At 43.5% G+C, this 25,388-nt stretch overlaps 1 protein-coding gene across 6 annotated transcripts in view; it reads right to left on the reverse strand.

The window, feature by feature from the left end:
* Positions 1 to 906: 906 nt before the first annotated feature.
* Positions 907 to 25,388, reverse strand: part of RASSF7 (Ras association domain family member 7) — an 81,374-nt gene continuing 56,892 nt past the window's right edge. Inside the window, exons 2-9 of one of the 6 annotated variants that reach the window (XM_084857211.1) lie at positions 22,681 to 22,786; positions 19,003 to 19,158; positions 17,734 to 17,831; positions 16,051 to 16,204; positions 10,473 to 11,380; positions 5,938 to 6,106; positions 2,997 to 3,104; positions 1,356 to 1,847 (exon numbers count right to left, since the gene is read on the reverse strand). In XM_084857211.1, coding sequence (XP_084713337.1) covers positions 1,816 to 1,847; positions 2,997 to 3,104; positions 5,938 to 6,106; positions 10,473 to 11,380; positions 16,051 to 16,153 — 1,320 coding nt within the window. In that variant the 5' untranslated portion in view covers positions 16,154 to 16,204; positions 17,734 to 17,831; positions 19,003 to 19,158; positions 22,681 to 22,786 and the 3' untranslated portion in view covers positions 1,356 to 1,815. Of the gene's footprint in view, positions 1,848 to 2,996; positions 3,105 to 5,937; positions 6,107 to 10,472; positions 11,381 to 16,050; positions 16,205 to 17,733; positions 17,832 to 19,002; positions 19,159 to 22,680; positions 22,787 to 25,388 lie in introns of all 6 variants that reach the window. The other 5 variants (XM_084857192.1, XM_084857231.1, XM_084857182.1 and 2 more) reach the window with 5 other exon arrangements.

Raw genomic sequence — 25,388 nt, forward strand, 5'->3', positions numbered from 1 at the left:
TTTATTCCCACTGGGTGACATGCCTTGAAAGAAATCTGGCTCATTTGAGGTCTGCCATTCAAGAACAGTTTAGCTGGGATAAGACAACTTTGTCCAAAATAATAGTTAAATTGCAGCAACATACTGCATGCCCATACTGATGATCATATTAAACTGGGCATGGCACACTCAGCTTCACAGTCTACTCTGAGGTTTGGTTACAAAGTCAACGTATTATAACTAATCATGCAAGAAGCTACTGACTAAAAGCACTGAAGGCAAGGGTGGGAAGAATGTTTCCCCTTTCAGGAACCACATTACCAATTTTTAAATTGGCATGCTGCTATCCCCAAGCATGCATACATGCATACACACACACCTTTCCCCACACCATGTACAACAGCAGCATGAATAGGGCCATGTAATGCAACTTTAAAGTGAAACTCCTGTTCTGAATGAGGAAAGAGAGATTGCTTCTACTTTACTGCCACTTGAACTGGGTCCCCACACCTAACTCATTGGGCCCACTGCAAGTTGAGGCCAAATAAATAAGTGGTGTGGGGCACTGGGAGAGGCTAGGTGGAAAGGGGTAGATGCCTAGGGCTCCCATCCTGAGTTTATAGCAGGTATCTCAATATCTTAAGCCACACCCTTTACCACAATTTGAATCTGCAAAGTTTGTTACCTCCAAACAGCATTTAGGCTTTTGCCAAAGTATAGACCATTATAGACAGCCCACTTGCAGTGGTCTGTTGCACTATTCTTCAACACAAAACAGGCAGCCTTGTAGACATTACTCTGCCAAGGAGAAAGATCAAGATACATAAATCCAGAAGTCATTCTACAACAGAGAACAGCCCTTTCTGTTGTCAGCCCTGCTGGCTCATGTTCAAGGCCGCCACGCAGTTAGTTACCAGTCTTTCATCTACTTGGGAAATTTTTTACTTTTAGAGTCTGGGCTTTGGAATGGTGTAGAATTCAGAACTATTATATACTTCACCACAGAACTATACAGAGAATAAATATATCGGCTGAAGCAACTTAATTCTCTTTATATAAAACTGGATTATGCAATATTTGGCGTGAGGCACAAATGGCAAGACAGTGCTAGCACCTAAATCCCATTTTACCAGATCTGAAAGGTCCTTCCTGAAAATGCATTCGGGATCTGCAACATGAATGGGATGCGTTGATGGCCATGAATGCTCTTTGTCCCAAAGTGACATTTCTTTGTGTTTATACGCTCCCCAGGAATAGAGTTTATTTCTCCCATTCCAACTAAAAAGAAGCTGTGTATTTCCCCCAAATACCAAACATATAAGAACTGCTGTTCAACACACGCGCGCGCGCGCACACACACACACACACACACACACACGAGTGCTACAGTGTATTGATACAGTCCAGTAAATAATATACCCCTTCATTGTACGGCAGTAGCTTGCAGTATAACCTTCAGAATGGACACAGAGGACTTACTACGATATGCTTTGAACAGTTCATCCCTAGCAGATTTCACAACCCTCCAGGGCAGTTGTTATATAGTCTGAAGCATTGTTATGTAATGAAGTCTTAAAACAGAAAGGCTATATAAATTTTCAGAGAAGCCACAAACAGCATCTTCATTTTAAATCACAACAAAAGAGATTTAAAAAAATACAGCCAGTCTTTTTCCTCCAAATGGTTTTTTTCTTTTTTAAAAAAGTCTGTAAAAATATTTTGCACAACCATCTACATCCATCCGTGATAAAAAGAAATGAAATACATACATGAAATAGTGTTTTATTTCTATATAGTTATACCCGCAAGGAAATCAGTCCTCCTTGGCTGGCCTTTTTACCTCCAGATGCTCTGCTTTGTTGATATGACTGCAAGACATATAAAAATAAATGAAGTGATCCCATTATGATGGCTTAGCATTTGATAAATGAGAAGGTGATGACAGAGAGTGGAGGGAAAGATGGTATTCCATGCAATTGATCTAGCTGAAATGAGCAGACATAAGATTTTGGAAGCTATAATAAATTTTAAGTATGTGAATGCAGAAAGTATATCTCCTGTATCACTAGTATCACAACATAGAAAACCCCACTTAATTTCTACCTCAAGCACAGGAATCTAGTCCAAGTTGAGACAGTATTTCATGATCATATGCTCCTATGTTTGAAAGCAAGTATCAGCCTAACATTCTCAGAAGAGATCCTCAAAATTAAATACCCACACACACCCTCTAGCAATGGAAATACAACTTGAGACTAACTTGATTTAACAAAGCAGAGCCACAAGATAGATAGAAAGGATCATTACACAGTTATTATGCTGTAAGCGTACAATAAATAATTCCTAGCTGATTCTGATGATGAGGCCGAAGTTTCGATATCCATCAAAATATTTATGAAAACAATCTGGGGTCATTTACTCAAGTGCTCGAGATTTGATACTCAAAACATGGTACCTGGACTGCCCCCAAAATATCTTGTCCACCTTGACCATGTCTTCTCTATGGTGAAGTTGTAAATAGGGTTGATCTAGCAAACATCCTCAGCTGAATAAGCAATACTGCACTGAGTAGCTAAAGCAACTGTTCCAAAACAAAGACGCCAATCTGCAAGTAACCAGAATGTTATGCTGAACATTGGTCAATATCCCAGCTGCCGCCACCATCACATAGCATGCTATGAATCGAATATACCAAGCTCTGGCCTGCTGTTTCAAACTCCAGGAGCAATTTCAGAGTGACTCTGCTTATCCGTGTCCTCAGCCTGTTTTCCCTTGCCATTTGTTACTACTGACTCTGGGAATTTATGGGTAAACACTCCAAGAGAACCAAGCCACTCTCCTTCTAAGGAAGGAGAAAGGAGGGAGAACAAGTGGAGAGAAAGCCTGGGACGCCAAAGGGATTGTACCTCCTTGCAGATGAAAGCTGCCCCTACCAGAGAAAGATCAGAAGGACTGCTTGACAAGACCAGGCATGATTGAAGCACACAAGAAGCTTAGGCCTGTTCAAACATACACACCCTCAGGGTTCAAGCTGGACACCAGGGGGTTCTGAAGGTTCCGTGGATTGCCGAGGAACTGCTTGGCTGTGGGTCTGGGAGGTGAATCTGTGCTGGCATTGGATAGATCTAGGAAAGAGAATCACATTTCAATTCAGTTAATGGAAAGTGCATTCATTCAATCAGAACAGCCTGAGTTTTCAGGAGCAGCACTTCAGTACATATTTGCTCAAGCTCAGCCTTTGTGGAGCAAGTGTACCGTGACTTGGTACACTTGGGTACCCTGCACCCAAGAAAAAAGTGCCACCTCAAAATGCATTTGGGGATTTCTGAATGTTGTGAATAAATAGCTACATAAGATGGATTGTATGCAACTGATGTTCCTCTGCTGATGGTTGGCTCTTGTGACCATTTTTGGCGATTCCCCCAGCAGCCCCTCCCTGCAGCACCCTCCAAAACCTGCTCCTGAGGGTTGGGGGAGCCTCCAGAACAGCATGGGATGTGTGGCACATGGGGCTGCAGGGTGGGGGGAGAAATTGCTGAAAATCACCTCCCTCCCCATTCTTCTGAAGGAAGCCTCCGCTGGATCAAAGAGCATTCTGTCAGCGGGGGGGCGGGATCAACTGGATACAAACCGATATTTCTATCATTGGATTTTACTTAGTGCATTGGACTACTGGCGCCTTTGGTTTTGCTGGTGGTGTTTCCCCTTCATACCATATGACCACAAAGTATGATAGTAGGTGTACACATAATGCTCCCAACCATGGTTAAGTGATCAAGAACAGGCAATATGACTGTATATTTCCTCTCCTCTCCAGCACAAATTCTACCACTGGCCATAGCTATAGTTAACACTATCCTCGGTTTGATTTTAACAGGATTTTCAACTTGGTTTCAAATGATGTTGAACTGTGAGGATGGATAAAAACAGATATTGCTTTCCTGTTTAACTTTTGCCTGCACTCCCCCATCTCTGTTTCCCCTGTGTAGAAATGTAGATTGTAAACTGCTCAGGGCAGATACCTGTCCTGTCCTCTTATACCAGGGGTGGCCAAATTGTAGCCCCCCAGATGTTCTTGGACTGCAACTCTCCTGAGCCCTAGCCAGCACAGACAATGGTGAGGGCTGATGGGAGTTGCAGTCCAACAGCATCTGGAGGCCACAAGATGCCCACTCCCATCTTACACTCTGTAAAGCACCATGCACAGGGACAGCATTATATAAACAAACAAGCTGACCAGCTTACAGTCAAGTGTCATCATCGTGGCCTGCTTCGCCACATTTGAGTGGCTGTGTGGCCATGGAAACATTAAACTTACCAAGCAGGGAGCCACCATATGGTAAGTTTTAAAGTAATTACTATTTGGTATGCTACCATCTTCCAGCAATGGTGTTCAAACCTGTAGAGGTTTTGTTAAATCTATTCCATTTGTGTTTCGCAGATTGTCAGGCGCCTTTCATTCCATCATCCACTCATTGATGGAATCGGATTTTTTAAACCACAATTTTGTTCTAATGTGCACTTCTGGAAATGAGCTATTCCACATTAGTTAATGCCAATTAATGCACATAAACTAATGTGGACTAGTGCACTTGCACAAGTGCACATTAGAGTTAAACCACCACCACCACCACCACCACCACCCCCCGTGAAAAACGGGTCAAGTCTGCAGAATCTGCATGTCTCGGAAAAAGCCAGTCCACTGCAAAATCGATAGTTTCATAGAAATCCCAACTCATTTGAAGCTGTTGCAGATTTCTCTGACATCCCTACCTCTGTGTGTCCTTTGCTGCCACTCCCAACTCACATGTGCAGTTAATTTCATTCAGAGCATATTGTTCTCTCTCCAGCTTGATAATCACTATAGTGTGGAGAACTGGTGGATACAACTTCTGTGACCCAGCCAGTAACACCAGCATTTGCCACTCGCAGATTCTGTGGCAGGCCATGCTTTCATGCCAACAAAGCATCAGTGTGAAGAAATGTGATAATAATGCCAAGCCTGGACCACACATGCAGAAACTGTTTCATTTTTCCCCCTGCCCTCTGCAGACCAGAAAAAGGTCAAAACCAAGCCTATGCCATACATGTATGTTGTCAGCTTCAAGATTTATTTTATTCTAGAGTTAGAAGAAAACTCAAGAGCTGAAGAGCGGCTGTACTGGGTGGCTAGCACTGAGGAAAAACCCAGGGAAGACTGTTCCACACAGGTTCCATGGACTGCCCACACCCCAAAACAAGAACTTTGACACAGGCAGGGTTTTCTCCCAGACAATGCCAGGTTTTCTGTAAGTCTGGTCTATGGATGCTGCAGTGTTAAGTGATAGCACATCTAGCTATACAGTAGACAAGACATACTAGCAGAATGCTCTGTTTATAGTGATCACATATTTTAGCTGAGGCTTCTAGAATGCCATATATCAGTAGAAATCCACAATCTCTGGCCCAGGAAAGCTTATGTCACAATAAATTTGTTAGTCTCTAAGATGCCGGAAGACTCTTTTTTGTCAAGCTGCATGTTCAATGTAAAACCTCCAGATTTTCTTATTTCATTTTTAGATATTGTTTCAATGGCTGCTCTATTCAGAATTGTTTAGACTCAAAATCTACACAGCTGAATTCAACCAGTTGCCCACTTAGCTGTTCTTACACCTGCTCTTGCAATATTTATTTATCGGTAAGTTTTCACCCGCAAGCCACTTGCCTCTCCTGCTAGATACTGTAAAGTGAGGCTTCAGAGAAAGTCATGCTCAGTCAGCTATTTGGCCACCAGTTCATTGCTATGGGATCCTGACTTAAGAGCTGTCAAAAGCAGTACTTAAGGCCAGAAAGCTGGTGATAGTACCATTCCCTAGCAGTTTAAATGGGAGGAAGCATTACAGCAGAGTAGGCGAGACTTCACAAGTTAGGGTGCCTTGCTTCCCCACCCCTTGCCCACCCTTGGACTTGTGTTCTGACCTCCATTTCTCTGGTGAGCTGGCAGCTCATGACTAGTTTGATCCAGCTGGGGTTCCGCCTCTGATCTGGGCTGCGAAGCAGTCACCATGGCTCCCGTCTGCTGGATGAACTGCTGCAAGTTACACTGCCTCAGCTCCTTATTTAGCTCCTCCAGCTCTTGGTTCTGGGCCTGCAAGATAGAGGAGGAACAGGCAGAGTGAACTCCAAATCTTATCTTCTTCTGAGATAAGAAGCTGCAGAAGAAAGGCTTCTGATCCCATCCCAGCCTCCTCCCAAAGTTCCAGCTAATTTCTCTCTGTTCCTTAATGATGAGTACAATGAGTGTTAAATAAAGACAGGAGTAACATGGTAGCCAGATATTCATTTCTGGGTGATTACACATTCCAAAAGCTAAGGGCAGATTGTCTCCTGTTTGTTTATCATGGAATCAGTACCTGCTGGCAGTCCAAAGTCTGGTGTGTGTCTGCATGGATGTCTGTTGGGGGTAGAACTAAAGACCCATCCACCATCTTTAGATAATTGATTCCAAGTTAGCAAAACACCTAAGCCCATTCTCAAGCTCAACCCACCACCTCCATACATGGCTGGTCCATTTTCTTCCTTGCTGGTAGAATACAGAAATTCCCTCTTCCTTCCAAAAGTGGCTGGGAGCAGAAACTGAAACATACCCTATAGAGTCCTTAACCTTTCAGGATCAGGGTTGCCCTTTCTGACATAGGGAGGAAGACTGGGGGTCGCCTTGCCCATCTTGTATCGTCTTGGGCTTCCCATAGGAATCTCGCTGGCCACTATGGAAATGTTATGCTGGACTAGATAAACCGTTAGTCTTATAGAGCCAGCACAGCTCTTCTTATGATAGTCTATCCAAGGGCAAGTTTCCCATTCCGGGAGCTGTAGTAAGATCAGCTCCTTCACATGCACACACCCCTCAACCAGCATAAAAAGATCCTGTAGTTCCAACTGCAATGTTTAAAAAATAACCAAGATAGCTGAGAACCAGCAGCTTCTCAGTAGGTCTAGGCCATGAGCCAGAGGAAATCAAAGAACCATCTGGACACTACCATTCTTGTTCTGTTTCATATCTCTATACCCAATGAGCCCTCAGCACCTTAACATAACTATCAGTATCCCCCCCCCCAATAATGATGAGTAAATGACATTAAAAGCAAGCATTCCTCTGCAGAGGATGAGCTGTAATGGTAGTGCTGCAAACTAAGAGAACTTCTATTTCTATTTACAGTTGCCTCAATGAGTAGTTAAGATCTTTACAAAAAATGAAATAAATTAATGAATAAATTAATACAGATTCCATCTTTTGATTAGTCTTCTTGGCCAAGGTGAGTGGGAAGGCAGTAGTGGTGATGATGAGTGCATGCACACATGCATGGGAGGTATCGGGTCATTGGCCAAGCCCCACTGAAGAAAGATCAGCTCTCTTGCAAGATACTCCAGGTACTTCACATGATAAAGGCTGAGGATACTGTACTGGTGCAAAAAGAGAAGCCCTGGAAACAAAGACACCATCTTGATTCTCATAAATGGCCTGCTGAATGCTAGTACAGTCTATTTAGGGACCGCGGTGGCTTAGTGGTTAAGACGCTGAACTGCAGACCAGAAGGTCGGCAGGACAGCAGTTCGAGACCCGAGTGCCGGAGTGAGCTCCCGTCTTCAGTCCCAGCTCCTGCCAACCTAGCAGTTCGAAAGCAAGAAATTGCAAGTAGATAAATAGGTACTGCTTTGGTGGGAAAGGTAACAGCGTTCCGTGCACCTCGGTGTTCAGTCATGCGGGCCACATGGCCACGGAAGCGTCTTCAGACAGTGCTGGCTCTTCAGCTTAGAAATGGAGATGAGCACCACACCCTAGAGTCGGACACGACTGGCTGGGGACACCTTTACCTTTACCTTACAGTCTATTTAGCAGACAAACAGTTTGTACTGGAATTTAACAAGAACTGAAATGCTAAGGATGTTTCTTTGATCACAGAATTGCAAACTACAAGCTCTGCATCCCAGAAGCCAGACTATGGCCTTAGCCAATTTAGCACGCATATAAGCAAAGCTGCAATCTTAAACATACTTACTTGAAAGAAAATCCATCAAAATCAAACTGTTTAGGATTGGCATGTAAGCCTGTTACAAGCCTGCCATGCTACATATCTGCATGTCTCATCTCCCCATAATTAGAGGTAAGACTATATTTAAAGACAAGAGTGATACAACCTACGATACAGATGAGGCCACTTTTGAGGATAAGAGGGCCATCCGACATGGTCTAGCTTACCACTGCCCAGTATTCCAAACCTCACAATACTTCTTCTGGCAGCCTAGCTTTGTTTTTTAAAATTCTGCATTAAACAAAATTTCACAATGAACTAGCTTGATGGAGACAAAAGGTAGAAAGGAGGAAAACACAACTATCTAGTTTAAATTAAAAGTGCAGTTTGGAGAACACTCTTTATATATCTTCCTCAAATCACACTTGAGTGCCAATGGTTTTGCATGGTACTATTGCCCCTGTTTGGATGTAACAGCGGTGTTCAGTGGCAATTTGTGGATTAATTAACTCACAAATTGTGGGGATGCAGGTGAGCTGCTTCCAGATTCCAGCAATAACCTACGAATGTGGTATTCGTAAGTTGCTTTCATGATGTTCGAAACTGGGGATTTGGGTGGTTCATGGGTTAAATGACCCCAAATTAACCCATGATTTGTTGTTTAACCTACGAGCAACCCCAGGTGCCTGGGTTCAGATGTCATGGAAACAACCTCTCTATGCCACATTCATGGGTTGTTGCTGGAAACCAGAAGCAGCTCGTGCATGGGTTAATTAACCCATGAATTGCCACCGAACATGGCTGTTATGTCCAAACAGAGCCATTGTCTCTTACAGTTTGGGATTATTTTAATGGGTTCCTCAAACAGATACTCAATCTTGTCCTCATAACCAGAGTTTGACAGAGGCAAAAAAGAAGTAAAAACAGCATTTCTTCTCCTAGGCCGTAAGAGGGCACCAGTGTCTAGTAAACCATTAAACAAAAGCAGCAAGAAAAGATGGGAGATACTGCTTTATTATTGTTGCTTCTGCTTAAAGTGAAGCATAGTAACAGGGAAACAAGTAACAGCATCTTGGACACACATGAGTAAATCCATGTACACACACAGACGCAGAATGCTGCCTTAGCTTCTAATAGAGTTTCCACCACATTTCTTATAGTTGAGTTAAAACTGGAAGCACGCTCTCATATGTCTGCAAAAGGAGATTTTAGAATTAAAACTATCTCCTCCAAAGAGCCCCCTACCCTGGTGTTTCCAAGTGAGTCACCATTCTGGGCTACCTACTCCGAGGGGAAGTAATTATGCCTGTGCTGCTGCTGTATCAGAAGTGATTGAATTGTGTGAAGCAAATCTGGTGTATTCACAAAGAATCATCCACTGCCAATGGAGTCTTACTAGATGCAGGCAAAAATCAGAGCAGTGAATCACGCAGAGACACAGCAGGCAGTCTCTTTGCTTTGAACTCACAGAATACTAGTTTTTAATTCAGTTATGTTTTGTAGCACATGAGTATGCCCGAAACACAGTTTGGGAAGTACTCTTCTAATGTGGTGGTAGCAGGTGCACCTTAATGTTAGCAAACAAGTAGCCTTTACCATTATTTGATTTTTATATTTTCCCAAAGCAATGTTCCCTTTATTTTGGGATGCTTCTAGCATTACATTACATACAAACTACAATTTTGTACACTTAATACATGCATGCACACCCCTCTACCTTAAGGCCAGTGTCTGCCTATGCAAACTGACAGCATATCACAAAACCATGCCTGATGAGGATTGCAACTCTCATCACTAGGTTCAGTCTATGCCCATAAGAGTTACACTGTGAGTTTATTAGTCCTATTCTATCTATCAAGCAGGGAAGAGCTTTGGGTAGGATGGCCCTGAAAGATGCTGATCACCCTGGTTCCATTCCAGCTAAAGCTCACCATAATCTTCAGGGGCAGAACCCACAGTGAGGTTGAACAGAAACAGCCAAGAGCTTGGCGCCAAGAATGTGCCAGGCTGGCCCAGTCCCAGACCATTCAGCATTATTCAGGATCAGCTTCATCTGTTTCTTGCAACAACTACACATTCTGCCATGGCTTTCCAGGTTTATAACCCAGTAGCTCCCAGAGCCTGCCTTATTTACTGCCAAATGTCAGGGACGGCAGACGTTTAGGGAGTTCTAGGCTTCAAAGGAGGTCCCCATGCCTCAAGTTCTAGTTCAGGAAATACTCAGGAGTATGTTGTCTCTTTGGGATGGATTGTTTGCACACCTAGCCCTACGCTAGCAGACATGCATTTTCAATTGAACCCTTGTTCTGTGCCTATGTATTCTCTTTTAAATGGTAAAATAAATACCTTTCCGAGGGGGCAGGATGAGTTATGCTCAACTGCATTCTACAACATTTAGAAGCCTAACAACAAGGACTGCCCTAATTCATCTATGGATCCCCTTAGCACAATGTAGCTGAAGCACGACTAAACACAACGTACCTGAAGGCTCTGCTCCGCTTCTTCCAAGGCCTTCCCCACAGTATCCAGGCTGCTCTCCAGCTGGGCACTCTGCTTAGCCTTGACTTCCAGATCCCTTTTCATTTTAGCTGCCATCTCCTCTAGTTCAGCAGGGCCCTGGGTAAGGGCTTCCTTTGCCCTCTTGGCCCTCTCAGCAATTTCCCACTGGATTTCTCTCTCCAAGGCCTCCGTTTTTGCTGTCAGCTCATGGATTTTTTGCGTGTACTCCTCCATGGTGGCCCGCAGGCTGCACATTTTTTCCTGCCGCTCCCTTTCGCACTCTTTCTCTGAGCGCAGTTCATTCTGCCAAAATTCTTCCTCGTTCAGCTCGCTCTCATTTTGCCGGATCAGCTGCTCCAGATGCAGGATCTCGTCCTCCTGGCAGACGCCTCTACTGTATTCCCAGGGCTTGATGTCCATTTCCAAGGCATCCCCCTGTATCTCCAGGGAGTGGAGATGCTCCTGTTGGTGCAGGACTGTCTTGAACAGCTCCTCTTTGGAAAGCAGACCCCCACTGGCACCGTCCCTCAAGCCCACAGCATCCTTTGTGTGTTGTCTCAGCTTGTTCTTTGCAAGCAGCTCCCTGGAGCCTGTAGGGCCCAAGTTGAAGGTTAAGGATTTTTTGGGCTGCCGTGGCCTGGGCCCTTCTGTGCTGACCAGCCGAGGTTTGATGGGCAGGCTAGCCCTGACAAACGTCCTCTCGGGTACCTGGGGAGCATTATCTGAAGAAGGCCTTTCTGTGAGGCTGGGGCCTGTGCGCTGCAATATAAACTGCACATCGCTGGCATACTGTCCACACTTGGCCAGAGACTCTGCAGGGCATTCATGTGGGAGAAGCTGCCTCTCTTTCTCACGGAGCCTTTGAATAAGAACATACCGACCTGTTTGACCTGAAAAGGAGATAGGGAGACATTACTAGGGAAAAGATTTCATCACTCCAGAAACCCCAATGGCCTTCCCTGCCCCCATCTAGCTGTATCAAGGTCACATTACACAGTAATATCCCTCTCACAAGCACAAGTCCATTACACCTAAAAGCTGAGGACTTCACAAAAAGTCGATCATTCACAAAAAGAGACAGATCGGCCTGTCAGCAGTTAAGCAAGAGGCAGCATTGCCAATGACCTTCATTCCTTCCATGCTTCTCCAGTTACTTCCTTACTTGGGACACATCCTTTTACTCTACATTTAACAGCATGAAGATCACCCTCAAGGAGAACTAGTGGCTTGGGCATTCATAGCAGCATCTTTTCTTACCTCAAGATTAGATGTGAGCTTCATAGGTCCCCTTCTACATTTTTACCTCAATTGCCACTGCTAGAAAAGGACTTGGAAAGCATTTCATATGCAGGCACAACCTAAGAGTCTCACTTTCATTTGTATCCTAAGCTAGGATTTGAGCTTCATTTTGCACACAGCAGAGGTTAGCAATGTGCTTATGTAAACATCTGCTTGCTAAAACAGCTGACCCTTTTGAACACAGTGGAGGTATCTACTGATATAGCCACACACCACAAAATGTGTAAACTAATCCTGTGACCAAAGATCTGACGGAACATGAGGAACTACATTAATCCCTTCGGGGTTGGGGGTACCACCACATAAGGACAGTAGCATCTGCTAAAAAAACCCAAAAAACTCCTCATCTTCCTATGCCTTGCATTCCAAGGCCTCCTTTCCACTTTGCACCAAAATCCCCAACTGAAAAAATTCAGCTTCTCTCTCTCTCTCTCACACACACACACACGTGCGTGCGCGCAACCAGGAATGTTTCTGGAAAATGTATTTCAAATTCCATTAACATTTTTCTGCCTGCAGCTCTTGGGGGCATTTTAATGTAAGAATCTAAACCCTTTTAGGCAAAATTATCATTAGCAAGATTTTGTGAGCTAGCAGCTTGAGTAACTTCTAGCAGTGAGTCAATAAGCTTCTGGCCTGCAAGGCTTTTGCCTTAAAAGTCCTGAAGATTCCTTACCGACTCAAAGAGTACTCACATAAGCTGTAACTAAAACCCTATCATGCAGAATCAGGACAGAAGTACCCCTAAATCTAGTTAGAGGGAAGAAGCAGAAGTTAATGCAAGCTTTGCTTGCCATTGTAGAGCATTTCCGTATCACAAGACAGAATAGCCCCTATTAGCCTCAAGCGGCGCAATCAGCACTGATGTGCCATATAATAGTTAAATGGGGGAAAACACACACATGCAGGATGTATGAGTCACGCTTTTATGTTGCAGATGTAAATTATTGTTGTGCTCTTACCACAGAAAAGCAGCATGCTCTTTGGAACAGGGAGGTGGCAAGCAATATTCAAGGCTGTTTTGTAGGGCAGTGTACTTGGGCTTAATAAACAAACACCAGTTCTGCCCAACCACCACATTAGTACATTGCTCATGTTCTACTCGGGACGTCATGTTATGGGAATTTTAAACCAGTTGTCTCGCTGTGGACCTAAAGCCAGAGAGGATCAAAGAGCTGCAGAAGATTCTCCCATTCAGGAACAGGAGGCCATCTACAATTGGGAAGGCAGGGACTAGGGCAAAGATCCACAAATGCTGGCTTTTCTTACTGGCCAGCCAATATTTGTTCTTGCTAGCAACTCCCCCGGCCCCATGCCCTCTGGTACATGCAGAAGGCTTCAGGGAAAGGCAGAGATTTCCCTCATTTGCACTGGGGCAGAGCCAGTGTTAAGGGTAGGCATGGTTGGGCACTGACAAGAGCCCTCTGGAGTTCCCTTCACTATTGCATCCTGCTTGTCCACCTGCCCCTCGCTCTGGCCCATACAACAGTGGTGGTGAGAAGGAGAAGCAGTAGTTGCCACTGCCTGCTTGGTCCTTTGCTCTCTGCCTCTCAAGCAAGCGATAGCAATGATGAGAAAGAGGATGAGGAGCACTAGCAGCTGGTGACAATGGCAGGTAAAAAGTAGACTCACCGAGGGGGCGCCCACTGAGGGTGGCTTGCCCAAGGGCCCTCAGAAACCTGGCGCTGGCACTGTACTGCAGTACGGAGAAGATACGAAGGAGCAGGGGGTTTTCTTGCTGTTCCTTACCTTCTCCAAACTGCAGCGCAAGAGAGCCACTTGGAGACTGCTGGGAGTGCTTGGCACCAAAGGCGCTTGTCCCTGGCAAACAAAGATTTTGTTTGCACTTATTTGTAACTGCTGAACTTGCCTTTGGTTACAGGCTGGAAAGGTCTCATGCTGAAGAATTATAATTTATTATTTATACGCACCAGAAGGCAGTGTTGGCTGTTTTTGGGTAGAAGAGAGAGAGAGAGAATTCTAGACTGAACACTTTCACTTGGGGCAGAACTGCCTGTTACACAAAAACAGCAGGTTCTCAACCCCATGTTTTTCTTGTAAGGCATGTTTGGGGGCAGGGAAGGCACTTGCAAGGGAGAATCAACAGGACTGACTGCTTATCCCTTCCCCATACCTATTTTCCCCCTGCAAGATCCACTGAGGCAGTTTTTGTTTGCTTTTGCCCTCAGCTAGATTGCAACTCGAAGAAAGCCCATCTGAGATGGAAGCTGCTTAGGAGGCATTGGAAGGGAAGGATCAGCAGGGGAGGTTAAGCAACCTATCTTCCGTTATCCATTCAATTCACCCCCACAAATGCAACCTCTATCCCTCTATTAGCTCAGCAATGGCAAGTTTGGGAACATGTGTTTTCTTGTTGTTGTTCAGTCGTTAAGTCGTGTCCGATTCTTCGTGACCCCATGGACCACAGCACGCCAGGCCTTCCTGTCCTCTGCTCTCTCCCGGAGTGTGCTCAAATGTGTTTTCTAGGGATGTGTAAACCAGGGGTCAGGAACCTTTTTCAGCCCAAGGGCTATATTCTTTGGTGGCTAATCTTCCAGGGTCTGCATGCCAACAGTGGGCAGGGCCACCCTACTCTCTCTCTCTCTCTCTCTCTGACCTGGTTCACATGAGACGACAATCCACCATGGCTTAATTTACCCATGGGAGCTGTTGTGTTGCCCCAGGTGCCTGCCATTTTAACATGGTGGGTTAGACAACCCTCAAATAACCCTAAAACAAGCTGTGGGTAATTTATCTGTGGGTAAATTAATCCAGAGTAGGCTGTCGTGTGGTGCAAACCAGGTCTCTCTCTCACCGGGCCGGTTTGCACAATCGAACAGCACACCATGGCTTAAGCCATGGTGGGCCGTGGTGCAGCTGGCCATTCTGAATATTCAGTGCTTGTGTTGTATGAACCTGGGGACCGTGGGTTATGTGAGGGTTAAACAATGGTTCCCAGGTTCACACAACACAACAAGCCGCGGCCAGGCATTGAATGTTCGAAAGGGCGGCTGGCACACACCGCAGAGCCCTGTGGCTTAAACAACCCATGGTGGGCTGTTTTGATCGTGCAAACCAGGTCTCTCTCTCTCTCACACACACACACACACACTCTCTCTCTCTCTCTCTCACATACACACACACACTCATACACGCTCTCACTCACTCATTCTTTCTCTCACACATCCCACACACAGAAATTAGGCTTGAAAAAACAGCTTTTTTCAAGCCCAATTACTAGGCAATGGGGATGGGGATTTGCAGCACAAAGGGAGGATTAACCCTTTGTTCCCCATCTGTGACCCTTCCCCTAAAAATTGTGCTGCATGGCAACAAGGCTTTAAAAAGCCTCCCATTATTATTTTGTAATAATGAAATATTACTAAATATTTTAATAATAACTGAGGTAGGATGAGGAGGGGAGTTCTGAAGGGCTACATCTGGCCCACAGGCTGGAGGCTCTCCATCTTTGGTGTAAACTGTGACAAAGTGTTTAACAGCTTCCTCAGTGACTAACAGAGCTAGCTACCTCTGCCTAGATTTTCCCTTTACCCCAATGCAAACCCATTTTTCTCTAGATATCTTCCTCCTGCCAAGCTCACCAGCTTTCTCCAGGTGGACAGAAGAGTGCTGAATTAGTCAAGGAAAATGCAAAACTGCAGTTGGGAGATGGAGAAGGAGATGGGAGAAGGATATTTAACAGTCATAGCAGCAGTGCTATAAAATTGTGGAAACCAGCCTTCACCGCTGAATCTACCTGTATGCCCAGATATAGGAATGATTTCCACATTAGCAAAACACAGTATCTAAACCAATCCTTACATACAACTGTTAAACAGGAAACTATTGACAGAATTTTAGCTGTAAGCTGTGCAAATCAACCATGCAAGCTGTTACCACTCATGTAGCTAGTAGTGCTTTTCATTTATTGCATAGGAACAACAGTCTTTGCTTACGTAATAGGGATATGAAAATTCACAAGTGTGAGTAAAACACCACTCTTACAATACGTTTTTAAGATAGAAATTTGGGTAGGGAGATTAATCCTGCAATCCAGTGTACACTTACCTGGGAGTAAGTCATGTTTACTCCAGTGGAACCTGCTTCTGAATAAACATTTATTTTATTTATTAAATTTACATACCACCCAACTGGTCCTGGTCACCCAATGCCCTTGGGGTGGCTTACAATAATAAGAAAGCATGCCTCGGTCTGGGCTGTAAGCTTACTTTTAGACAGAACAAGTACAACGATTCCTTACCAATGGCACGTGCCAATGCTATGACAACCTCCTGGCAGGTGGTCTGATCCGAGACGCCACATACAACCCGCTGGACGCCATCCACCCAGACCTTCAGCTCCATCACCAAAAGAGCAGAGGATTAGACTTTCTGGATCATTGCTGTGAGTCTTCCCTGCAGAGATGTTTTAAAGAAACGGGAGTTTAAGTGCGCAGATTTCATTCTCACATAACGTTTCTTACCCCAGACCACTTCATGAGCAAAAATGTTAGCTGGTTAAAATTTGGGGAAGGCTGGGGATATTTGTACCCTCTTCTTCCTACTCCTCCAATTTCTACCCCATTTGTTTCAACAGGAACAGGCAGTTCTAGGTTTATTCTTAGCTGAAGCTTCTTACTCAAAAGGGAATGAGAAACATAAATCCCCTTTTCTGTTTCACAAAATGAAAGGTTATAGAATGCATATATGATGGTTCACTACTCTAAATAGGCCAGCAATAATCCCCAACTGGCCACGAAAGTCAGAAACCAATACATTTATGTGGCCAAGTACAATTATCCTGTCTTTGTTCTTGCTTGACTTCTCAAGGACAGACTGTACTGGGTGACTTAAATCAAGGAAGGGTAACAGGAGTTTTAAGGCACAGTTCCATTGAATAACCACCCAGTCACTGCAGTAATGAGCATCACATACTGCCAATGTGTAGCCAACCAGCATGAGAGAGCTCAAATGAGATCAGAAACTGAGCTCAGTTCAAGAGACTGTACTGGCCAGAAAAGGGTGGAACTGCTGCCAGAGCACCTGTAAATAACCAAACACAACCGTATAGTGAATTTAATTTCTATTTGCTGTGGGCTAATATGCAAGTAGGCAAAGTTTGCAATCACATGGCAAGTCATCAGATGCACAGCATATAAAACACTGAAGTCATAGTGAGTGAATCATATGGATAACAAATAAGTATTTGCATTAGGCTATGTGCCATTAATGGTTAGAAATAGGTTCCTGGAGAGAGGCTGAATGATAAACTAGCTAAGAGATTAGTAAAAATTGCTGTGCCTTTTCATTTTTTTCAAAAATTGCCTGATTAAAATTGTATGCCTCATACACAGTCAACAATTCTGGTTCTTTATATTGCTCCCTACATTATGTGGTCAGCATGAACATGTTCTTTTCACATTTGTCTTAGAAAGCACTGAAAGTCCTTGGAGAAACACAGATCATGCCATTCATCACAAATCCAGTTAAATCAGAGGATAACCAGATATATACTGTTATCCTAACATGAAACTCATAATGGAGATAAAAATTAAGATTTGGGTAATTCAGAGATCAATCTACTCTATTTAAAAAGTATTTGGGGGCTTGGATATTTAGCCCAAAGTCTCCCCAGTCTCTTTCTCCCAATTTTTAGTTGCACACTGTTGGCATTAAGAACACCACTGGCAGTATGTCAGCAGTTCAAGAATTCTGAAGGTCAAATATTGAACAATGTTAATCTGGTGTGAATAAGCCACCTATCAAAACTATGAGGACTTGAGACTTCCTGGCTGGATCTCAGCCTGCTGGAATCTAGTCCTCATTAAAAGCCACCTTTGCTGACAATGCCACACCTGAAAAATGTTCCTTCCTTCCAGCCAGAGTAAAGTGCAAAAGTACATCACTAGAAAAAGGAATATAAAAAAATACCAACACACACACACCCTAGCTACAACATGCCAAATTGTATGTTGGCTTTGACACTGTTGGTTGTGCATTCCAGATTTTCGCTTCTACACCCAAGATTTGGACACAGGTCTCTCTGTATAATGTAAACAGACAAACATTAACCACTTAAAGCTGTTGTATAAGAGAACAGCAGAACATAAGAACAGATGGAAATATGCATTTAAGAAAACATTTGTGTATCTATAAAACTGACTGCTTTCTGCTCTGGTCAAACAAAGAAGGGATATATTAAAATAATTCTTCCTTCAAGTATCACCAGGGTCTTAGAGGTTCTGAAAAGATTCTGGCAAAACCACAGCACAGAACAATTAAGTACACATACTTCTCTAATTTGTTGAGGGAGAAGGACAGGCTAAGGGACCACCTGTCTTGTTATGAACCTGCCTGGGTATTACAATTTGCAGGATAGGCCCTTTTGAGGACACCATTCACCTGCAGAGGCCCATTTGTTGGGCACATGTGAAAGGGCTTTCCCCTGTGTTGCCCCCCAAATTATGGAATATTTTCCTCAAAAACTATGATTGGCCCCCACCTACTCTCTTGGCTTTCAGAAAAGACATCTTTTTAATGGAGCCCTTTAAATTCTGTAGTTAATGTTTTAATATATTGCAGTTTTTAATGTTCCTGTTTTTGATGTTTTATTGTTTTAAGGTTTTATTTATTTATTTTTATACCGCCCAATAGCTGAAGCTCTTTAAATTGTTGTGTATTGCCTTGATGGCAAGTAAGGCAGTATATAAATGGAAATAAATAAATAAATAAATGGTGACCTTTTAAAGGTATCCTTTCTACTACAAGAATGTTTCATTTCCTATACTATACAAAGTCCAAAGAGATTAAGATCAGGAACATAGGAACATAGGAAACAGCCTTATACCAAGTCAGACCATTGGTGCATCTAGCCCAGTACTGTCGACACTGACTGGCAGTGGCTCTCCAGGGTTTTCAGGGAGGATTTTTTCCTGCCCTACCTAGAGATGCTATGGATTGAACCTGGGACCTTCTGCATGCAAAGCATGTGCACCACCACTGAGCTACAACCTCTCCCCATGATGCCTCTATGGTCTACTACTCTAAGCCAAACATATTACCCATCACAAATAAATAAAAAGACTTTAAAGAGGCAAAAACTCTTACTCCACATCCCATCCCATCCCTGATTCATTATGATGAGCACAAGTATTACATGGGTAATGGGTGGGAAGTGGATCAGCTCAGAAAGAGCATTCCTTCTCCTCATGTACCTTGAAAGGATCTGGATGTGGGACAGGCCACCTCTGCAGTTCTCCAGGGTGACAAGACCTGGCTGGTAATGGTTGGAGAGGACTTGCTTGCAGCACTGATCGGTGGAGGCCAGAGTCCTGATTCCCAGAAGTAGACAAGTAGAAACTTGCTTGTGCCTAGTTTGGGAGCAATGAGGTTCAATGGCTCCAAATGTGGTTCTTGTGGGCACTACTGTGCCCGCATACACCTCCCTTGGTGTCCACTACGCTACCTGCCCCTCCTGATGTTTAAAAGTTTTTAGAAGATTAAAAAAAAAATTAACTGGGAGGCAGTGCCAGACTCCGGTGCCATCTTCATTTCCAAGAACTAAAAGAAAAGTAGCTTGCCAAAGAACCTAAATATAAGGCAGACTGGGCTCTGAGCTCCAAAACACAAAACCACTCCTCTGGGCCCCACATGTGAAATGTGTATTTTGTTGTGCTTTGCGGGGGCAAATGTGTGATTTTGCATTTGGGGCTCAGACACTACCTCTGCTTTGTATTCATTTTCTTGGCCAAGTTACTTGTCTCTGAGCCTCACCAGTTTGCCTTCTGTGAAATGGGTGTCTAAGCAGAAGACTCTGGGTTCAAAGGAACCGTTTTGTGTTTTGGAGCTCAAACCCCATTCTGTCTTATATTTAGGTTCTTCGGCAAGCTACTTTTAGCCTTCTGGCAAATGGGTGTTTATTACTGGCCACACCCACCATAGCAGTGAATGGGCAAGCCCACCATGCCAGCCATGTTGTGAGAGCACCCATAACATACTCTCAAAAACATGCCCAGGAGTTTGAAGACTCTTGATCTGGGCCCTGGATACCAAAGGAGCTTATGACACAAGGCACATGTTAAATTATCAAGATTCCCCTTAACTCTGCTAGGAACACACGTGGCCCAGAATTACTACTAAGTGACAATTAAGGAAAGTTCCAAAGTTCTATCACATGCCTGCCCATTTAAAAAGATTTTGTTCTCATTTAATCAACTAAAAGTCTACTTTCAAAAGCATTATTTGATTGTCCAGTATAAAATGGGTAAGGCCAGAAAACTTTATCAGCTAGATAGTCCCTCACTCAACTGGATTTAGACTTGAACATCATCTAGCTTGGAATGGATCTCTAACCACTTTAAATAACCCTGTTTAAATACCATGTAAATCCTACTAGCCTGGACAGTTCTCAGCCCACAGAAACTAAAGCTAATGTCTTATGCTACCCACAGACTTCTTGAAATGTCACAACAGTAGCCAAGATAGGAAGAATAAGTGATTAAGTGCTGCTGGATTTGCAATTGTTCTTGCCACCATGGTTTTGTTTTCATCAGCAACAGTTTAATGCAGTGATAATTCTGTTACTACTGCTGAGTACAGGTCATTATCTAACTGGCTTCTTAAAAGAAAAGAAAAACTAAAAACCTTAAATTTGCCCCCATTTAAATTGGCAACAAATTGCAAAAGACTTTCAAGCAATGTATGAAGTAGGCAGACTTGCTTGAGTCCTAGTTTTCCACATATATGTCAACTAAACATTTCAGACACATGTAGTGTTTGGGATTCTTTTTAAAGTGTTTAGCTTACACCAAGGAGCTACAGGCAGAAAATACTGTAGTACTGTAGAAATAACATTTTATTCTAGGAATTTCCTCTGTAAATACATCCTCCCCCAACTAGGGTGATCACTTGAGCATCACCAAATAAAGAGGACAAAACAGGACAGATTTGCATAAGATTTGCATACATGAATTCAGATGGATAGATATAATTTAGAAATAATTACTATAGTGTAAACAGAAACACAATTGCATCTCACCATAGTTAGGAAGCCTATAACCAGGTGGTCTGTGTGCCTGTTCAATCTGCTAACTTCTGATGAGCAACTTCAAGACCCCGGCTCTCCCTTCTGAGGATTCTTTAAACCAGACTTGGCCTGAATAGGCCTTCAAATAGAGGGGTGTCCTCTGTAAAGCAGGACACGCACCACAATACCTCCAACTTTTTAAAGATGGAAACAGGGACGCTCCTGTACATTAGAGGGCAAGGCTATGGGAAAAGTCCAGCAGACCAGCAGTATGGCCTGGCAGACATATGGTAGGGCTGGCCCATATAAGCAGGACTCAGATGTGCCACAAGCAGGAACTACAACATGTAAGCTCCAGATGACAACATTAGTGAGGCAAGCACATAAGTCAAGGAAAAACGCATATAATGCACTATATTGCATTCATACCAATTAAAGGACATTGGCCCATTTTATGGCTGAGAACAAGTGGCTAGCTGAAGATCAATGACTCCATGGCAGATAATTCTGAAGCCAAATAAGCAATAAGGTAAGTGATACGAGTAGCCCTGACTATATGGAGCACATATATTCTTTTCCTCCATGGATCAATCCACCTGTAAATTTCCCCCACATTTTCTTCCCAGAAACCCTTCACAAAAACAGCCCGCTGTCAGTTTCGTTCGTCCTCCCCCTTCACAATCAACACACTCCAGGCTTCAGGTTCACTACTTTATTGATTAACGACTAGCTTCCTTACAAATGCAAATTCTAGGGAACTCTCAGACTACAATGAAGACAGCTACTCCACACAATTACGAAATCAATAAGGGAGCTGAAGCAGAAGTTAGAGAAGTTGCCAGCAGTCTGAACAAGAACTTCTCTGCCAGAATAGCTTGGCAGGGATGCCTCTTCCTTGGCTCCCTCCTATGTAGGCTTTCACACATAGCCAACCTGGTGAAGCGTCTGAGCTCTGCCTCTAACTTTTCCCATTTCACTCTGCGATGGACCCTAGCATCCCTCAAGTCACGCCCCTCACTCTCCTCTTCCCCGGAAACCTGGGTTCTCATGGAGAAGGAAAGGTGGGGGGCATTCAGGCTGAGCCATCCGTGAGCCAAGGTCTTGGGGAGAAGGCCTTGCCATATCTGAGCTCACTAGGGAGGGAGCCTCCCCCTGTTCTGGCTGTTCCCATTCTGAATCTGAGCTGCTAGATATCTCCACATGCTCAGATTCATTACACACACACACACACACACACACACCCAAAAAAACCCTGCCCTCATACCTTCTAGTTATAGGAAAGCTCTCTGCCCTCCCTGGATTTAATTTGTGCTAAGACCCAACATAGCCCAGCAAAGGAGTGTTTTCAATTCCAGGGTGGAGTCCTAGAATATAGGAAGAAACGTACCTCTGAACATCTGCAGAGTGTCTTTTCTCACCTCCTCCCTAGAGACTTAAAATCCAAAAGAAGGTTGCCTCCAAGCAATGTTTTACCTACGTTTTCAATAGAAGGGCTGAACTCGGTCCTTCCCATGGTTATCTTCTCTCTCCGACCCCTCCAATTTCCCTAATTCTAGCAGTCCAAGTCACAAAATAAATTTCTTTAAAACCAATCCAAACAGAAACCCTATCAGTCCTCTAGAGGTGAAGAGTGCTCTTTTCAATATTCAGTGTTAATATCTGAATGATCTACTTTATCTATTTTTATTTAAGTATTTAACTTTTCTTTTTGACCCCAAATGGGACCCCCAATGGATTAAGGGAATGGGTGGGGGGTGAACCAATTGCTTCTTTTGTCCAAACACTTCCTGCCTTCCCCCATTCTTCCCCCACAATCCACCCCTGGAAACTTCAGTTGCAGTTCTAACTGGCTTCTCTTTCACTTAACTGTCAACTAATCAGTTGCTTTCTCCCCTTCTTTCTTCCTTCTTCCTCCCACCACTTCCATGTGTCCACATTTCCCAATCTCAGTAGGCCGGGAGAAGCACAACGAACTAGCCAATAACAAGAAAGATCCGATTAGCATTTAGCACTATGACTCTGGGGAGGAAAGATGGATTAACATTTGCATTTAAAACAATACATTTTATGCCTGTCTCTCTGCTTGCATCCATGAGAACTTAAAAGGGGAGGGATCCATTATGTTTTTTCATCAAGAACGTTTTAGTCACTAATGGGAATTTCCATTCAATCTAATCAGACTTTATGAAGGGCAAGCAACATATTTTGGAAGGATTTTGGAAGGAAGCCATTTATTTCTTCATTGGATTAAAACTAGGAAACAATACAGGTGCTGATGCAATTGATCCTGTTCCAGAAAGAGATGTTAAAGATTTCTATCGGTTATATTGAACAAGTATTGTTTGGTCTTGGTATAAGCTCAGTTATAAATATTGGGTTGGATCCAGGATCTACCTTCTGTGAGTGGAAGGGCTCCTCTCGTGGAAGGTCTCTGCCCAATTTTGGGGGATCCCCCTCCCCTCCACATCACAGCTCATCCCATCTAGCAGGTTCTCCTGACTCTCCATATAGCATTTTCAGATGGCTAGAAGGGCTGCCGTGGGAAGGAGGGGCGAGGAAGTCTACTTCCGTCAGTGCAGTGATCCAGGTTAAATCTGGATCCAGACCATTGAAAGTAACTTCAGTAAGTGCTTGCATTCTGGAATGAAACACTGAATTGCTAGAACTGAAAGGTATTGATAATACATAACTCATTTGTTCACGATGGTGTGTCAGAAGCCTATCGTGGCCCAGTGTGTGTGGCTGGCACACGCACAACGGGCTCAGCTCAGTTGTTGAAGAGACTGATGCCACAACGGGTTGACTTTTAAACACCTGCAATGGGCAGAGACAGCTGGGTGAAGAGCCCCCAGTCAATAGACTTTGTCACTGCGCTAGTTCTTTTTTAACATACTATTTGCCATTGATTTTTCCCTTGGCAGAGGTGCCAAAGATGAAATTTACAGTGGATGGAAAGGAATTTTTCCTACAGCTAGCCTTAAAACTTTTTCAGTGGTGATCTCTAGTTCTTGTATTATCCAACACGATACAAAAAGTACTGATTCACATTTCCACATCCTTCAACATTTGCCACAGCCATTTCCTTTTTTAAAACTCAAGCCCTAGTCTTCGTTTGTGTGCTTGTTTTTGTTTTTAGGTTCCTCCAATACTGAAGGAAGTTTAGGTCTCTGATCATTTTGTGGCCATTTTCCATACTCTTTCCAGATTGATTATTAAAATTTATTGTTGACGTGCACCTGTCCTCACTGGACTGGATTAGATGGCTCCTCCTTCATACATAGCAAACTAACCCTTGATTATCCCAGAGCACATGTAAAGCACTCCAGAAGGCTCTGTGTGAAATACTGCTAGACCCTTGAAAAATGCATTTTTGTGCACCCTTTAATCCATGGGAATAAGCAAACAATATGTAAAATCAGTGGAAGAGCCACACAGCCATATTCATTTGCAGACCCCCCAGGCAAGAGAAACACAACCTGCGATTCTTGAGGTAAGGTAGCATTCTTAGCAAAACTGCCCAGCCTAAACCCTATTCCTATAGGAAGAACAAGAAATGTGCCAAAATGAAACTACTCAAAGTTTAAGATTTCCTAAGGTAGACTTAAATGCTGCCTGGTTTTGCATTAGGGATTGGCATCACTGGCGCCAGCTGTTAAGAGGATGACATTATATTAAGTGGAGGCTTTCAGGTGCTGTAATTTAGATTTGGCTGTAAATCCTGACATGTCTGACTTGGTAACTCTGCTTATTTTTGTCTACAGATGAGGTCTTAAATGCCTGGATGAAATGAACCACTTCCTGAGAGAGATAAAAAAAAGACAACTGGAAGATGGGGTAGTGGACAAGCAGGTACCAAGACTCTGCAAATGTTTTCAGGATCCAACCCTACATGAATAAATATAAACAGGAAAATGACAGTGGCAGCAGGTCAACTAAATGTCTGTATTAAATACTGCAAGTCAATTAAGCCATTTTGTATTTTCCTACATAGTCTCTTCTAAACTGCAGTCCTTGGAAAGTGAGGTGAGGGGCTTGTCATTTCATTTTATGAACATTACATGAGCACAGGAAGCTTTTAGTCTTTAACAACATCAGTCATCTACAGTCTGCAATTTATTTGCACATTGTCTCCTTTTCGGCACTGCTCCATAACAGAATTCAGTCACTGTGGTTGCGACTCTTGCTGAATTTATGGTTATAACCCCATGGATAGGAAGAGAGATGGTGGCAGGGAAAAAGCAAGTACTATATCTTCCAGTTGCAAAGCAGCTTCGCTGCAGGTAATGCTTAGGAGGAATCCAGATTAAGAGTCCCCCTGAAATGTGTGCTATTATTGATCAATAAACTACATTATGTGGTACTCCCCAGCCAACAAAGAGGTTTATGTGGGGTTTCTTTTCTTTTCTTTTTTAATATGCAAGTACATATTCAAAACAACACACTAGTGTTGTAACAATTCATTGTTATGGATTCTATAGTATTGACAGAGCCATTCTTCACAAGATTGACTTCAGGATGTTTGACAACCAGAGGGAACAGGAAGCATGTCTATGAAACATAAAAGGCAGGGCATAA

This window comes from Heloderma suspectum, chromosome 1 (assembly GCF_057233095.1).
Source record: "Heloderma suspectum isolate Gila_16-S chromosome 1, 16-S_ref, whole genome shotgun sequence".
NCBI classification, from domain to species: Eukaryota; Metazoa; Chordata; class Lepidosauria; order Squamata; family Helodermatidae; genus Heloderma; species Heloderma suspectum.